The 17,947-nt window shown below is 43.5% G+C and overlaps 1 protein-coding gene across 4 annotated transcripts in view; it reads left to right on the top strand.

The window, feature by feature from the left end:
* The window catches only part of TTLL4 (tubulin tyrosine ligase like 4), a 36,009-nt gene extending 27,471 nt beyond the window's left edge, over window positions 1-8,538 (top strand). For all 4 annotated transcript variants that reach the window (XM_048483778.1, XM_048483776.1, XM_048483775.1 and 1 more), the window contains 4 exons: window positions 51-261; window positions 1,003-1,073; window positions 1,331-1,413; window positions 4,243-8,538. In XM_048483778.1, coding sequence (XP_048339735.1) covers window positions 51-261; window positions 1,003-1,073; window positions 1,331-1,413; window positions 4,243-4,396 — 519 coding nt within the window. In that variant the 3' untranslated portion in view covers window positions 4,397-8,538. The remainder of the gene's footprint in view (window positions 1-50; window positions 262-1,002; window positions 1,074-1,330; window positions 1,414-4,242) is intronic.
* The last annotated feature ends 9,409 nt before the right edge of the window (window positions 8,539-17,947 follow it).

The following is a 17,947-nucleotide window of genomic DNA, read 5'->3' as shown; positions in this document are numbered from 1 at the left end:
GAGAAAGAAGAATGAGGTGGCTACATGCTTTGTATTCCTCTTGGCTGCAGGAGTTCTACTCCACTATCCTGGATATCCTGACCCCAGATGATGTGCGAGTCCTGATAGAGACAGAAGATGAGTTTGCTCGGCGTGGACAATTTGAGCGAATCTTCCCCTCACGTGTCTCCATGCGTTACCTGCGCTTCTTTGAGCAGCTGCGCTACTTCAACATCCTTGTTGCCCAGTGGGAGTTGAAATATTTCTCGAATAGGACCAAGGGTAAATGAACAGCTACTGCCACATCATTACCCTTCTGTTATCAAGTTATTTGAGATATCCTTTCATCAATGGAACAGATATATCGTAGCCTTCAGACTCAGAACCTTCTATGTCCTTTCCCAAAGCATTATAGTCCTTCACAATTATTGACTGGCAGAGTGGAATTTGGGCAATGTACTAGATATGGTGTTACCATATTCCCCACTTGTCACAGTAAATTATACGGTCTTGCAGCTGTTTCTGTTGCATCAGGGGAGAAATGTGTTTATTCCTTCCACCCTTTGGTTTCAGTCCTGGCTTCATGAGTTCCTGTATATGTTTTATTTTGTAAATGCTAGGGTGAATGTCTAGCACCCCCCCTCCTTTTTGTGGGTGGGTGGGGTGGGTGTGGGAAACTTTAGAGTGTGGGTTTTTAGAATGGGGTTTTTAGAACAGAGTTTTATTGTGTTTTCACTGTCATGATGATGTTCCATGTTTTCTTGTAACTCACCTTGAGACTGTGGTATAGGGCAGTTAATACATGTAAATAGAATAGAATACAATAGTGGGTATTAATGAAGCTCACACATGTAATACCTGATATGCCAATCAGCAATAGCTTTTTTTCTTTCTTCATCCTGCTGGGAACATGTTAATTAGTAGGCCTGAACACTGCAGGTAGTTATTTCCACAAGGCAGCAGTTTACCTGACTTCACTCTCTTGTGAGCGTTTTCATGTGCCTGTGGCTTGTTTGTTGGCAGGAGTGGATCTGCTCAGAAGTTGGTGTTACAGAGGCTATCACAATGGGATAGTAACAGATACCACAATGATGGTAAGGATGGATTTCACTCTATGTGCTAAGTTTGCTATCATCTTTCATGAAGCTACCCATAGGACACCATCTTGCTTGCTGTTAATCAAACATTCAAGCGCAATGCTTTTATTTTTAATGTTGGCCCTAAATTTCCCTTGTCCCCAAAACTTTAAAATTTTAGGCCAATTCTGGGGACCTTGTAAGAGACCATCAAGGAATGCTGCCTGTATGTTACCACCTTACTTAGCTGTCTTACCCTGCTCTCTCAATTACAGTGGACCCTTCCAAGAACCCAGGTCTATTTGAAGAATGATTTCGTCTTGAATGGCATGAGTAAGGTTGAGTCTGGCCGAATCAGGTGAGATCATATTCTGCACGCCCAAATTAAAGAAATGGAAGGAGCTTGAACAGGAAGAGTGTTAGACTCAGCTGGGGCCTTGGAGTTGTCCTTGTCCTGTAGGCAGCTGAATATAATCTCTGGTGATATGGCACTTGGTAGTAGAGTGTACTGTTTGTTCTGTAAATCACTGGACTAGACAGAAATAATGGATTGTTGTGGGAAGTGTAGGTGGGGAAAAAAAGAAAGACTGACAGACCATGAGCTGTGGAACAGAAGACCTATCCTCTGTCTAGAACTGGGGAGGGGGGGAGGGGGGCTTAGTTTACCTCAGAGTCAATAGAATAAACTGATTGGTTTTATATTAATAAAATTAATTTTAAAAAACTTCATATGTTTGACAGCTGCCAAAAAAGAAACTTCATATATTTGACAGCTACAAGACATGAACAAATGTTACATGCACATTTTATCATTGTATGCAAATTCTGTAACAGACCTTTATATAAATATTAAGAAATACTCATATATAATTATTAATGTATATTATTTTTATTAACATTAAATGAGACTGCCAAAAATAAAAACAGAAGGGGTAAAAAGATATTGCTAAAGGTGTTTGTCTCAGACCCTAAATATCTGGTCAAAATATGGAGAAATTATGTAAATTATAGTTACTGCCTATTGCTGCTAGTAGGAATATTGTGTCTCCATCTTTATTGTGAGTTGTGTTGTCAAGGTTGTGTGAATTAGCCCTGGCAACTGTTGATTTGTAAGGATCACATGATACTTCAACTTGGACTTCACAAACTTCATTGCAGAATACAGTGATTCACAGCAGTATAATCTGCCCTCATACAAAAACCGAAATTTCAGGAAGGTCTCTGGAGACCTTCAGCTTTTGAACTTTTATCCCTAAACTAGGATAAGTGCCCAAGGACACAATCACAAGAAGGGAACAGCCACCTGCGCAGGGCACTCCCTGCGCTTGATCACCACTACCAGGGGGGTGGGCCATGCGGGAAGAAGAAAAAAGAGGAGGGGGAAGTCGAAGGTTACTCTGATTAAATTTAGGAGGATGAAACCTGAATGTGGGACTGAGCATCCACAACAGCATACACCCCCCTCTCCCAATTTTATGTACTGCAAGGATTCTGCAGCTAGTTTCAAGTGTGGGGGGAAAAGCCAGGAAAGACCCCTTTTCCAGGCCAAAACAGGCCTGTGGAGGAGCGACTGTAGCTGCTCCTGTCAGCCTGCTCTCAAGAACACTGCTGTAATGTGCTTTATAACTCCCTCAGAGGATCCATTAACCCTGTCCCTCACTCTCCACTGCTGAAAGTTGACTAAAGGGGCGGGGGTCACCTCCTTCACACTCCCAGACTGGAGTGGCAGAGACCTGTGAGGTCAAGCAGAGCCAATCCTGACTCACTGCCCATCCAGTCCCTCAGCTAGGGCTGCCCCACAGCCTTCCCTTAGCTCACCTTGGAACAGTTTGCAAGGTACAAACATCAGTTTCCTGGGCAGCCCTGCCTGGAGCCATCACCACGGCTGCTTGGTCAGAATTCCCAGCCTGGAGATCGTCCCACCTTCCGACTCTTCCCTTCTCCCTTTCCTTGCTTCCTCTCCTGCTTCAGAGCCTGCATCATTCCCCAAGAAAACAGGCCACGTTCTTGGAAGAGACCTGTGTGCAGATGCACATGCCACAGGCAGGCCCCTCGGCTATTGAGCTGGTCAAGGGGTCCCCTTCCAGTGTTGAAGGAAAGAAATATGCATTTAATAAGAAAAGAAAGAAGGAAAAGTAAAAGAAAACAGAAGCCACGAGATGGGAGTAAGCTGAGAGCGGGGGAGGCCCAAGAACTACACTTTATGTTGCAAAAAGCCACATGAGGCTGCAAAGCTGCAGTTTGGCTGCCCCTGATCTAGAAACTATATTTGACCCCTTGTTTACATTTTTTGAAAGGTGCTGTTTACATATTTTCAGGCCCTCCTCCTAAGCAACAATGTACATGATCAATTTTTAGCTTTGTGAAGCAATGTAGACCTGCCAACTGTAACCCTTTTCACAAGTCACAGGGAATACACAATCTGTGTATAGTATACATTTAATTTTTCCTTATATGTAATTCTCATGCTCAGGTCATGTACAGCTAAACATGTGATCCACCCCCACCCCCACCCAATTATCTAGGTAGTGGTCCCCAGTTTCATCTCTAAAGTAGATGTGCACTGGCTCTTCTCTACAAATAGATGTATACATATAAATACATAGAGGATATCTGTGTGTTCACTGTAGCATGAACAGGGCTGCTGTTCGCCTATTCAGTTGACCAGTGCTTCTGTACATTTTCAGACCTGTTGTAATCAGCAGTGATAACAGCCTTCCCATTTCACATGCCCTTCCACTCTGTTGTTAGAAAAACCTTCCTATCCTGTCTTATTGCAAACACTATTTTGAAGATATGTTTTAACTCTTTAATACTGTTCTGTTTGCTGGTGTTGGGCCATGCTATTATTCCCGTTCCCTTAATTAAACAAATAAACTAGTTTTAACTAGTCTTTTAATCTTTATTAACACTATTCTAATAATGGGGAACAGTTTATACAAGGAGACTTCTAATATTGATATAGTAGCAGTTCAGCTTGAATTCTTGGTTTTTTTCTTCGTACCTTGACCCTGTGCTATTATTTCAGTATGTGTTTGGCACATTTGAGCATCATACTCCCTTCTGCCTTCCCTGCCCATCAAGTGCAGGGATAACATGGCAATAATGAAGTCTGTTGAAAGTTACATGCTTTGGGGATTCCTGTTTTGTTCCATGCTGCAAGCCAATGTGTTTCTTTTCCCAACAGCAAAGCCCTTGTTCAGCGAGATGAAGAGGAATCATCCCGAAGCCCAGAAACAACAACTGCCACTCAGAGCTTACCTTTGATAAAATACGCAGCTGGAACTCTCAAGAAAGGCACGGTCCCTCAGGCCTTCAGCAACTCGAGCCTGGTAAAGTGATGAGGAACCACATGAGTGGCCAGTTTCCCCTCCCTAGCTGTGAGCGAAGGGAGAGGACACATACAACCTACCTCAGGTGATGCTGGGAAAGCCAACCTTGGAGACGTAGGAAGAATCTCAGCATGCTGACCGAAGGACTATTTTTTTTTAAGGGAATTGGGTCAAAGAGGATATGTTGCCTGTCTTGCTCAAAAGGGACAAAAACCTCAGTTTATAAATGTATATATATTTTGTGACAAAGGAAGTTTCTAAACACAGACAGCTTGGAAAACCTATTTAATTTTTAGTGTGAATTCCTTGCAGCTTGTTGACCTTGCCACGTTCCTCCTCACCTGAGCCTCAAGTGCCTCTCACTACTAAGTGCCAACGTGTTAGGTCAGACTGGGCATAGCAAATCCTTGTCAGTTTATAAAATGTCCTGCTACCAGGTAGCTCAACTGTACATGTTTGCTTAATATTTAATTCCTTCACAGTCAAACAGAACAAGGTTCCTGTTCACCAAACACCCTGGCATCACAAATTCTATAACACCAGTTAAACAGACATATCACAAAATGTTGTAATACGCTGTTAGAAATGGAAGCTGAAGAGACTTATGTAGTTGATATTCTCTGTATCCAAGTCCATGGTTCTCTGGTACTGTCTTCCTGATGGTGTTCAGTTGTTGATGGCATTTTTTACCTACTTGTTACTTTTTGGTGAAACAGGTCTTGCAGTGTGCTGGCCCAAAGTGCTAAATAGAAATGAGGAGAGTGCTGGTGCTGTTCTCTTAAATCACGAGCAACGTCTCCTTCAGGGTCTAGCATTGTGCCAGGCCCTCAGAAAGGAGTATTGGAGGATGAGCAAATCAAGGTTATCATTGTGAAACACCCGTCATATATGCATATCCTAAAACACACTTTGCAATCTCCCCCCCCCCCCAGAAGATTTGATTAAAGTTTTGCTTTTGATGTTGCTGGGGAGGATGTAAGTTCCTTTAAGGTCTGCAGCCTTATTTAGATGAGTGCTTTCTGATCAACCAGCCAGTGCCTCCTTATTTCCATTATTGCTACAGACTTCTGCCCCTTCTGATACAATCTCACTGCTTCCAAACTGTGCAGGGCAATTCTTGCTTCCTGTTGTCACCTTCCACTTCTGTACACATGCCTGGGAGAATACTGGGGCAATGGATTTCTGCAGCTTGTGCAAACTGGCAAGGGCTGTTCACTGTCCTGATGCCTGGGTAGTGAAGGACTGGTTTGATGATCTACTTGACACTGAGACCCAGGTACTTAAGAGTATTCCCATAAGTGCGTGGGCATAACTTCTAAGAAGCTGCCAGAGTTCTCTTGGGTATCTCTGAGACTGAAGAGGAAAAGCTGGCAATTGTGGCTTCAAGGAGTGTTTTTGCAGACTGAAGGACAGTCAGTCACTTCCCCCTCACCTCTTGGCAGAGCCCATTGCCAGTACTGTTTAGTTTCCCATGAGGTAGATAAGTTCTCTGAGGCATCACTGATTAATCTTCCATTATTCTTCCCAGGAAGAGGCAAGACCTTCAAATTTCCTGTGTGAACTCCCCCCTACGACGACAGGCACTTAGGTGGGATTTTTGATCCACTGGTCTAGAGAAAAGAATAGGCACAGATCCTATGGTATACCTTTCTTAAATATTTTCCCATGACTTCATTGGTAAGGCAATATTGTGAGTATCCAGTCATAATAGGCTCCAGCATCTCTTTAAGTTACAGATCTCCTTAGTAGCTAGATTTGAGTCCAGTAGTACCTTCGAGACTTAACAAGATTTTGCGGGGTATGAGAATTTGAGAGTAAAGCTCCCTTCAATCTTGTATCTGACAAAGGGGGCTTTGACTCTCAAAAGTTTATACCCCCAAATCTTGTTGATCCGTAAGGTGCTGCTGGTCTCAGATCTAGCTGTCCTACTGAAGATCAAAATGGCTGCCCTCTGAAAGCATCTCAAATTAATACCGTTGTTTCCAGCTTCCCTCTAATTTGAAAGCATGGGGCTATGATTTATGTCCTGCAAAGTTGCATTGCATCACTCAGAAAACGTTGCTTCCTCAGTTATTTAGATGCAGGGCACCTTTGATTTTGAAGAAACGGTTAAGATTACAAGGTAGCGAGGTTTCCTGAGCATGTAACACCAAACTAAAAGCAAATCTAATTCTTACTAGCATTACCAGTTAGATTCCCAAGCTTGTTTTGACTACCTAGCCTGTAGATGTTGGAAAACTGGTCATACAGAATGAGAATGAGACGTTGGTTAGTTGAAAGATAGTTGTGAAGGTGCTTTCCCAATAGCTTTGTAACACTTACTAGAAGCAGCTCTGCCTATGACATAAGTGGGAATCTGTAATTTTTAAAGAGTCTGCTGGGATAGAAATTTCACTGATGTTTCTTTCTTGCTCCAATGTCAGCGTAGAAAAGTATACCTTGCAGCTACTAGCTTTATCTAGCATGTTATGGTTTGATGGCATGACATTGTGAGTTGAAAGTCCTTTCCCCATTGGTTTTTCAGTTCCACATCCTATAAATCACCACAGCATATCTGCAACTCTGAACCCTCTTTCTTGCCTTGAGTCTAGGCAGCTAGACTGTGATTGTGGTTGGAGATGCTAAAAGGAGTGGTCTTTGCTATGATCTTCTGTGAGCAGTTACTGTTCTTTACCCTAGAGCTTCACCAAGTGTTGTAGGAGGGGGGAAGAGAAGAAACAATTGCATTAATCTCAGATGGGTGAAAATCTCTGCTTTAAACAAAGGTTGATCCTACAGGAGGCTTGGGTGTTTTATGTTTACTTTTTGCTTAATTTTTGCACAATTCAGGAACTAATCCTGTCAATTTTTTCAAGTGACAGAGCCAATCTCTCTTGTAGAATAAAACTCCTGGTGTATATTGGGGGTGTGTGTGCTTCCTGCTACTAACATTTTCTATCGGTCATTAGTGTTTGTGTGCGTATTTTGTACATCATTTAACTGTTAGAGCTATTTCTCACTGACACATGAACCAGGAGGGTTGGCATCAAATTATAAATCCTTTCTTAGGATTCATTTACTGGCATAAGCACTGTAACTGAGTTTATTCTATTGCTCCCTGCTATTTTTTTTAAGAGTGCCATGTTCCCTTCTTTTAGCTTTGTAAGGTGTTAATTCCTCTCAAAAATTCCATTTCTTTGGCTTTGTAACCCTCTAAAATCCCATAGTAACTGGCTTCGCCAGTGAACTAGTCTGACTCTTTGGATCATATTGAATTACCTAAAATAGCTAGCTGTGTAGAAGTGTGAAAGTGGATAGGGCTCTTCGGGTGTCTTGAGGAATTCTCCCAGCTGTCAATCTCCCTGGTCTGCCTTCTGAACTTTTATCACCATCAACCCTTCTTGGTACCTTAAGTAATTACTAGCAAAAGTTTACATAGTGGGAGTACCAGTTTGCTGTGTTACCTGTGCTTCCTGCTATTCAGTGCCACTAATGGTTCCCAACAGAAGAGTATCTCTCACTCTTTTCCTATACCACCTAAAAGCAATTATATTTTTCTGTCTGCCAATTCTGCAGAAACTTTCGTGGATCCCTCGATATAAATTAGTGGACCCAACAAGACCTGGATAACAGGAGGAAGTAGATTTGGTGGATAAATTCATTCCTTTAGCTTCTATTTTAATGGTCTACATTCCTTGTCCTCTCTATTGGTTTTGTATTTAAAACAATCCTTGTAGCAAATAGGGGCCTAATAGTCTGAGTTGCCAGGATAGCTCTGGCAAGAAATGTGCTTGATGTTTTGAGGAAGAGGGGGCTGGAACATACATTTTAAGGAGGCTGTTCCTGTGTTTTGCAAAAGGCTATATGAGCTCTACCATATCCAGAATGAGAAAACTGTTCCTGGAGCACAAGCCATCCCTGCACTTTTTCATTAAAGTTTCAATCTGCGTGGCACAGCTTGCTCTGTCAGCAGAAAGAACTCTTTATCTTCTGTTAAGGTTGACATGCGAATGGTCGGGGTGTATTGGTAGTGATTTTGGGCTTTTGAAGCATATGTGAACCAGAGGTGGGTATGTATTCAGCCTAAAAGGGTGTAATGATTAAAACTTAAACCCAATCTTTGCTAAATTAAGGATTTTTTTTAAAAAAATAAATCTTTTAAGTAACCAGCATTTCTCAGTTTCTTAGCCCTTATAAATACAGTGGTTTGCACCCAGTCTGAGCACATCAAGTGAGTTCTTTGGGAAAAGTGAAAATCAACACCTATCTGTTCCTGCGGTTTCCAGCAAGACATCCACTTCCTAGTTGGTATAACACTGAGTAGTTCAAACAGCTGTGAAATATTGTTTGCAGCTGTTTACTAGTCAGTAGCAAACTCACAGCTGATTGAGGGATTCTCTGGGAATGAGGTTCTGGCCCCACAAACTCAGCAAAATAGCTACAGATGGTTGGGAAAGAGTATGATAGGTTGCTTCTCTTTTGAAAGTTGCGGGGGGGGGGGGGGATACAGTTATCTCATCCACATCCCAGGGGTTAGGGGTGCAGCGCCCCCACGATCTGGAAATCTGCGTAAACCTTCTTGGCCCTCCCTTTGTACTAGAGAATAAGTCCAAATTTTTTCTTTTAACTTTTAAAAAGAAATTGTGTCTATTTATGGTATTAAAAGATGAAATGTGTTAATATTATACAATACTATACATATATTGTATGCATTTGTGAGTTTCTAAACCTTTTCTGTGTCACCTGCAGGCCTTTGCCTGTCATCTGCAGCTTCTGCAAAACTCGCAGAAATTTCCATTTAATTTCTTACACTGACCCGCAATATATCAAAACTGCGGTGAGAAAAATAGTGATGTGGAAGGGATAACTGTATATGCTTTTGATATCTGCACAACAAAATGGACAGTGGAAAGGAGGCCCCCTCCATTGGATGGGGACAGGTGCAGTACTTTTAATCTGCATTAAAAAGGAAGATGAGAAAAAGCTATTTTTCTCCTTTTCTGTGCAGACCTAGCCAATGGCTTGGAGTAAAGAGAAGAGAGGGGATATCAGCCCCTGATCACCTCTTCCCTTAAATTCATTGTATCCCAAGTCTGGGCAAGTCTGGAAGGCCACAAATTTTCAGGATGGGAGATACTGCAGTTGAGGAAGGAGATAAGGAGAACCCTAAACATGTTCAAATTCCAACTTGTTTTTTTAGTTCCATACTACTGTATTTAGTAATGCTGAATTTCCATATAGAATAGTACAGCCCACACCCTTCCTGCTTTTCCTAATATTAGTACAGCCAGTAAAACAAAAGTGACAACCTTTAACTGTCCTTTATTGGAAATGCCAAATCTATATTGCCTTCATCTACCTACAGTCTGAACAAAGTTGACTTGTAGAGGTAAGACTATAAAAGCTAGCTGCAAGAGTATCTAGCAACTGTTTTCCATACATCCATGATCCTTTATTATTTTTGAGTAAGGCACACAAGGGCACTTCTATTTCATTTTTATCCGGCATGTTTTGTAACTGTTTTGATTTGGCATCAATCTTTCATCCTGGGTCTCCACAGTCAAAGTACAACACTCCTGCCTCTACACAACACTGTTTTACATTTATATTAAGAGGCTTTAGAAGAAGAGTTTGGATTTATATCCCCCCTTTCTCTCCTATAGGAGACTTACATCCCTGCATTAACTGTGGAAGAACATTTGATAGAATTCTAACGTAGGCATGTTTTAACTGATTCCTCTGAGTCTGCTATTATGCACTCTTTGCTCTTATTATGACATTATATTTCTCTCTGAACCCCTATGGTGTGCTTCTCCACTCCATACTGGCCTATCTCCCTTTTCTCTCTTAATCTTACTGTTCAGGTCATTCCTTGGTTGAAGAATAAAACACAAACTTGCACTTTGGATTCAGTTTTAAGAAGAAAGGGTAATTTTAGGTGGCAGATTTCTCAAAGGGAAGACCTGAAGTCTGAAGGGTGACATGATACAAGAAAGTGCAGTGGCTTGCATGTTTGAGTGGGTAATGCATGAAAGACCAATTTCATGACCACTGCTCAGATCAGAAGTGGTGTAACTGCCAGACCTCTTCCTGGGACAATGGTGTCTGTGTATAGTCCCTTTTTCATTTTTGACCATGTGCTAAGCATGCATCGGGCAAATCAAGATGAGTTTTTAATGTCAGTATCAGGGCAAGAGTTTGCCCTGTTTATTTATCCTTGATTTTGTACATGTAAATCTCACAGTTAACTTGAAGCTGTTTCTGTTTTGGAGGGAAAACACATTTGCCAGAGATAGAAACTGAAGGTGATTATGTAGGTGAATAATGAACATAAGAACAAGCCAGCTGGATCAGACCAGAGTCCATCTAGTCCAGCGCTCTGCTACTCGCATGCAGGGAGCTCACATGCAGGATGTGACAGCAATGGCCTTTTGCGGCTGTTGCTCCCGAGCACCTGGACTGTTAAGGCATTTGCAATCTCAGATCAAAGAGGATCAAGATTGGTAGCCATAAATCGACTTCTCCATAAATCTGTCCAAGCCCCTTTTAAAGCTATCCAGGTTAGTGGCCATCACCACCTCCTGTGGCAGCATATTCCAAACACCAATCACACGTTGCGTGAAGAAGTGTTTCCTTTTATTAGTCCTAATTCTTCCCCCTAGCATTTTCAATGGATGCCCCCTGGTTCTAGTATTGTGAGAAAGAGAGAAAAAATTCTCTCTGTCAACATTTTCTACCCCATGCATAATTTTATAGACTTCAATCATATCCCCCCTCACACGTCTCCTCTCCAAACTAAAGAGTCCCAAACGCTGCAGCCTCTCCTCGTAGGGAAGGTGCTCCAGTCCCTCAATCATCCTCGTTGACTTTCTCTGCACTTTTTCTATCTCTTCAATATCCTTTTTGAGATGTGGCGACCAGAACTGAACACAGTACTCCAAGTGCGGTCGCACCACTGCTTTATATAAGGGCATGACAATCTTTGCAGTTTTATTCTCAATTCCTTTCCTAATTATCCCCAGCATAGAGTTTGCCTTTTTCACAGCTGCCATGCATTGAGTTGACATTCCCATGGAACTATCAACTAAGACACCCAAATCCCTTTCCTGGTCTGTGACTGATAGCACTGACCCCTGTAGCGTGTATGTGAAGTTTGGATTTTTTGCCCCTATGTGCATCACTTTACATTTTGCTACATTGAACTGCATTTGCCATTTCTTAGCCCACTCACCTAATTTATCTTTTTTTTTTATTTTAAAGCCTTTATTGGCATAAAATAAACATACAAAATCAGCATACAAAATTTGCCCATTATTGCTCACAATTATAGACACTGGTACTAAAATACTAAATACTAAAATATATACATGGTCCTTCTGTAACTATAGGACATTCCTTCAGCTAAGTTAACTCACTTAAACGGGCCATAAATCTGATACTGATTACAGAAGCCCCTGGCAAAATTACTGCATGGCTATATGTAGGTCATATAATAGCCATATGAACATTGGTTGGTATTCATCTAGACTTACGTCTATTATTGTTAGCAGAAATTTTGCTACATTCTCACGACAACTGTGGGATCCATGTTGTCTCAAAAAGCATATAGGTATCTTAAGAGCATCAGGTTAGGATTGGTTATGTACAGAAATGTGGATAAGTGCAGATTGTGACATTCTGGATTTTTTTTTGCAAAACCTTTACACAATGAAAGAGTGGTATGATCGAAAGTGTCTCCACCTGACCCATATTGCATGGACATAGCCTCCCTCTGTTTATCAATTTGTTGAAATTATCTACCATAGAGCAGCATAAGAAGGCATTAGATTGAATCTGTGCCAGTGTTAAAGCCTCTTCTTAATTTAGGGTTGGTGATCCACTGTAAATAATTGGCCATGTGTCCTTGTTCAATTGGAATAAGCAGGGTCAGGGGGGAACACGTTTTCCTCGCAGCTGTTATCATATCCCGATACTCTTGTTCTAATAGCTTAGTTTTCAAGCAGCTATATGCTTCTGATAGGGAAAGAGGGACTAACGACTCTAATGAAAAGCCAAGAGTGTTGATTTTTCCCTCAACTAGTTTCAGCCATACCACCCTGCCTACGGCCATACCACCCTGAACACGCCCGATCTCGTCTGATCTCGGACGCTAAGCAGGGTCGGGCCTGGTTAGTACTTGGATGGGACACCTAATTTATCAAGGTCCTCTTGGAGCTCTTCGCAATCCTTTGCGGTTCTCACCACACTACATAATTTGGTATCATCTGCAAACTTGGCCACCACGCTACCCACCCCTACTTCCAGGTCATTTATGAATAGGTTAAAGAGCAGTGGTCCCAAAACGGATCCAGTAATGGCTCCAATAACAAATGGCTCCAATAACAAAGGGCCAAGCCAGATGTGTGCTAGCATTCCACATCTAGAGCGCTCAGCAATTTTAAAAATTCACTTATCAGATGTGGGGAGTCCAGTTCAGATCCAGATTGCAGCACAGGGCAGCGTTTATCCCCTACACCAGCCTGCCTCAAAAAACCATTGTTTGCCCAATAGGTATAAAACATGCAAGCTATATCCTGGCCTTGAGTTGTATAACTACATCAGCTGCCTCTTATCTCCACTGCTTTGCTAGAGCACAAAGTCTGTAAGAATTCAGTTGACAGCACATCTCGAAGCTTCTTTCCTTGTTCAATAAAGTGTCAATCAGGCATCAGTCTTTTATTCCTCAGGTTTGCAGAGCAAACTTACCTGACAGAGATAAAGTTTCTGTGTTTACGAAGGGTATGTGATACGAACAGGACTCCTGTCTTCTGAATGTTGAATATCAACTGTATCTAAAATTGCTGTCCCTCCATTTTGTTGGCCCCACTTCCTGCCATTCTGTGTATTTATTTAGTCAGATCTGTGCAGCATTTAGGCAATATGCACCCACACACAGTTTCGTTGCCTGCCATGAAGCGGCCTGGCCTCTATTACTGGGATCAGGCTACAGGTAGCAAAATAAGCTGAGAGGGAAAGTGATGCTGCTTTCTTTTCTTTTTTTGAGATCTTGACTCACACTCCAGACATTCTCCAATGCTGTTGGAGAAGGGAGGATAGCTCCCACTGAACTATATTTAATATTCATGAACACTTGCTCTGGAGTTGGGTAACCAGGCAGGAGGTGGGGATGAAAGTTCAAGGCAGAATGAGAACCAGGTGAGTATTTTTAAAAATCTGCTTGTTCTAGCTGTGCAAAAACAAGATTCCCTTACCAAGTTGCTGGGCAAGACCACAGCAGACTCATAGACATACATACAAGAAACCTAAGAACAGGAGATTGGGCAAATATTGTAGCCTGCTGACATCTCTCTGTTTACACTGTACTAAAGTTTAACTGCCTATGTGTAGCACACATGGCTAAGGAAATAAATTACGACTTGGGAAATCCCTGGTTCAAATCTCAGTTCTACCCTGACCTCAAAGTCTCTTAGCTTTAGCTGCTACTTCCCAAACAGAGACAATACTAGCCATGTGCTCTCTTCTCTCTCACTTGTCCATTTTATGTATTCTAGATTACGGCAGATCAGTTTGCAGCCTGGAGGTGAGATGTGGTCTGCCAAGCGGTCTATTTGGCTCCTGGCAGCTTTACCAAATTTAAATCCACATATGCCCAGGGGAGGAATGACCATAGTTCTCAATAAGCAGTGAGAGTCAATCATGTCATATTTTGTATACAATTTGTATACAATTTTCTCTGCTAGCTGATGCAGACTTTAGTGTCCAACTGTGAAGCAATAGGATTGGCAGCCAAGGTTTGGCCTGTTTTGCTTGCTCCATAGCAACCCACACTGAGGATGTGGGCAATTAAAAGAGAACCGTTGTGATATAGAGAGGCGGACTGTAATCTGGAGAAGTGAGTTTTATTCCCCACGCCTCCACATGAGGCCTGTTGGGTGTCCTTTGACCAGTCATGCTTCTCTCAGAACTCCTTCAGCTCTGCCTGTGTCACAAGCTGCCTGGTGTGGGGAAAAGAGGATGTGATTGTAAACTGCTTTGAGACTCCATATGATTGAGAAAAGTGGGATTTAAATCAAAACTCTTCTCTTCTTGTACCTACACCTGGCTTCCTGTGCCCATTGCAGCAATGTCTTAGTAAATGGCACCCCTCTTTACCTGGTGCACATTCCTCACCCCTCATCAGCTTGTGCCGGGTCTAGACATCATCAAGAACTCCTTTCCTTGAGCATCTTTTCCATTAATATGTGTAGTGTATTGTTATAATCAATTTTGACTAGTCAGCATAAATAAGTAAACAAAATACAGCATCCTTCTAGTGCCAAGGGAACTTTTACTTATTTTATTCAATTTCTACCCTGCCCTTCCCCACTAAGCAGGATTCAGGGTGGCTTAAAACAACTGAATACTCAAATAATTAAAATTCATTCCTATAACATTCAATACAATTATAATATAAAATATAGTTATATTATTAATCTAAAATTAAAACTTTGGCATTATTTATAGGGTTTCTCCCAATTGAAGAATGCAACTACTTGGAGCAGGAACAAGAAAAGTTGCACTCTGTTTCTCAGACTTGCTAATAATAATATTAGCCAGACTGGTTACCCTGAAAAGCTGAAAGACAAACACTAACACATATTCTGGAATTGTCCTGTTGGCCGCATTTCTTTTTTATTTCTCAACCTTTTTTATTTCTCAGCCTTTTCATTTCCTTGTTCTGTGCTAATAATAGAGGAACTGTCTGATTCATAAGCAGCCTTGCTCCACAGTGTTTTTGACCCCTTCCAGTCCGGCTTCCGTGCTGGGCATGGGACGGAGACTGTTCTCGTCGCCGTCACAGATACACTCCGTATGCAGCTTGACCGAGGCGGATCGGCGCTGCTGGTATTGTTAGATCTTACCGCAGCATTTGATGTGGTCGATCATGACCTTTTGACCCACCGCCTGGCTGCCTCTGGAGTGCGGGGCACTGTCCTTCAATGGATTGCCTCCTCGTTTCTCTGGGGTCGGAATCAGTGGCAAGTGAGGCGCGGGGATGGGAGCCTCCCGGAAGTGCTCCAGCTCTATTATCGCGATTGTGTACCCCAGGGGCATTATTATCCCCGGCTGTTATTTTAATATCTACATCGCGACCCCTTGCTCCGCTGGTAGGGAGTTTTGGGCTGTCTTGTCATCAGTATGGGGATGACCCTCAGCTCATTCTGTTGATGGAGGAGGGAACAGCCACTGCCCCTGCAGCTCTACAGCATTGTTTGGAGGCGGTTGCTGGTTGGTCATAGGACAGAGCAGGTGCTCAAAACTGAGATCCATCGAAGACGGAGATCCTTCTGGCCTGGGCCGTGAGGGAGAGAGGGGGATGTTTCAGCCGCCGGTGTGGGAGGGGGTCACATTGGCACCGACCCCCTCCGTCACGCAACCTGGGGAGTCCACCTGGACTCGCTCTCTATCAATGGAGACCCAGGTGGCCCATATAACCTGGGCTGCTTTTTTTCCATCTTTCGCTCAGGCCCGGCGGCTGGCCCCCTTCCTCTCCCAGACCGACCTGGGCACAGTGATCCATGCACCGGTCATCTCCAGATTAGGACTATTGTAACTCTAAGCATCTATCGCGGGCCTTCCTTTGCGCTTTGATTCCGGAAGTTAAGAACTGAGTCCAAAAAAAAATGCAGCTGCGCGCCTCGCTCACAGAGCAGTGCCATATCTGGGATCATATTCAGCCTGTGCTGCGCCAGCTGCATTGGCTTCTGGTAGTGTTCCGAATCATCTTCAAGGTGTTGGTGCCCTGACCTTTAAGGCCTTACAGCTGCCTGGGACCTTCCGTGATCTTCGGGACCGCATCGCTTCCGCACATGTCCCTATACGGCCTCTTCGCTCAGCGTGAGGCCAATCTACTGGTGGTCCCTGGCCCCTCGGGATGATACGGGCTGGCCTCCACGCGGAGCCAGGTGGGCTCTTTACAGCTCTGGCTCCCCAGCCTTTGGTGGAGGCACGCCTTCCACCAGTTGTCCGGGTTCTCGCGGGATCCTTTAGACCCGAATTCCCGCGAGGGCCTGCAAGACGGAGCTGTTCCGCCGGGCCTTTGGAGGAACCAGCCGTTGATGGTGCCCCATGGCCAGTCTTTTTTACATCTGTGCCTTCTGCCATCACTGGGATTTGCTGATCTTCCCTCCCTGAAAGAGGGTTTGGAAATGGAATTGTCGGACGCCATTGCAAGTTAATTTTAGTCTTTATACTTAGTCTTTTCTATTGCTGCTTTTAATGGTTTTAGTTATTTTACTTGTATATGATAGGTATTGTGCTGTACACCGCCCAGAGCCCTCCGGGGATGGGGCGGTATAATAAATTGAAACATAAATAAATAAACATAAATAAAGTGTTCATAATCATACACTGAATTAACCTTAAAGACTGGAAAGCAACTACTCCGCTTGAGATGAATGAATGGGTGAGCTTTGCTGCTCTACAGCCAAAACACAGGCCGTCTGTTTGAAAGAGAAAGATGATTGATAGCTTTAGTAGCATCTGGTTGACTGATTTGGGGAGGACTGACAGTGGGTTCCTCCTCATTTTATCCTGACATTCTGTCCAACATTTTTGTTTCTTCTTGATGTCATTGCATGTTATAGTATACACATAACTGGAATAAAGTTTCTGGAGCACAAAAAGTGCGCAAAAAAGTAGCTTGGAAGGATAACGGATAGGAGGACCTACTAAGACAGCCACATGTTGATATCCGGTCTATAATGAATGTTTGGCTAAACCAGGGGTAGGGAACCTGCAGCTCGAGAGCCGCATGCGGCTCTTCTGCCCTTGCACTGTGGCTCCACAAGCCGAGCTGCCGGCCCCATCCTTGTCCACCCTGCAGGCAGCAGGGCAGGCGCACCAACTGCCCACGGTCAGCTGGGCCGTGCCGCAGGCTTCCCCTCTCGCCCGCACCGTTGTAGCAGGGCGGGCGCTTTCCCGGCGGCCGGCAAGACCGAGCCGCTGGCTTCATCTCTTGCCCGCTCTGCAGGCAGCAGGGCGGGCGCATCCATGTGCTTCTCAGAATGAGCGGGGTAAAAGGTAAAAAAACCCCTATATATATAGTGTAATTTTTATTTTAAATGTCCAAAATTATTTGCGGCTCCGAGTGTTTTCTTTTCCCGTGGAAAACGGGTCCAAATGGCTCTTTGAGTGTTAAAGGTTCCCTACCCCTGGGCTAAACCACTGGAGATTGACAAGCATTTGCTAACAAGAAGAAACGCAAACAGGAGAAGCTTTCCCATATGCCCCTTTTGCAAGCGGCGATGGCTTAATTCGTTGAACTTCTGCCTTACCATACAAATCTTTCAAAAAATGCAGGAACTCCTCGGAAAAAGGGCACAATCTATCCAGACTCTGTTGCCTTTTGCCCCCAAACCGTGCCGTGGGCCTCTGCGTATTTTTCTCCCTCTCCAGCACAGTCATGATTGCAATAGATAGCGCAAACCCTGTGAGTTGTTCTGGAACTGAGAATCTTCCAGTGCAAAATGCAGCGACAGGCGGGTGTCCCCTCAGCGTGGTCGAGCCCTTCTCCTCCTCCCTCTCCTCTCCTCTCCTCCC

The sequence above is a fragment of the Sphaerodactylus townsendi genome, linkage group LG02 (genome assembly GCF_021028975.2).
Source record: "Sphaerodactylus townsendi isolate TG3544 linkage group LG02, MPM_Stown_v2.3, whole genome shotgun sequence".
NCBI classification, from domain to species: domain Eukaryota; kingdom Metazoa; phylum Chordata; class Lepidosauria; order Squamata; family Sphaerodactylidae; genus Sphaerodactylus; species Sphaerodactylus townsendi.
This window is presented reverse-complemented; position numbering and strand designations above follow the sequence as displayed.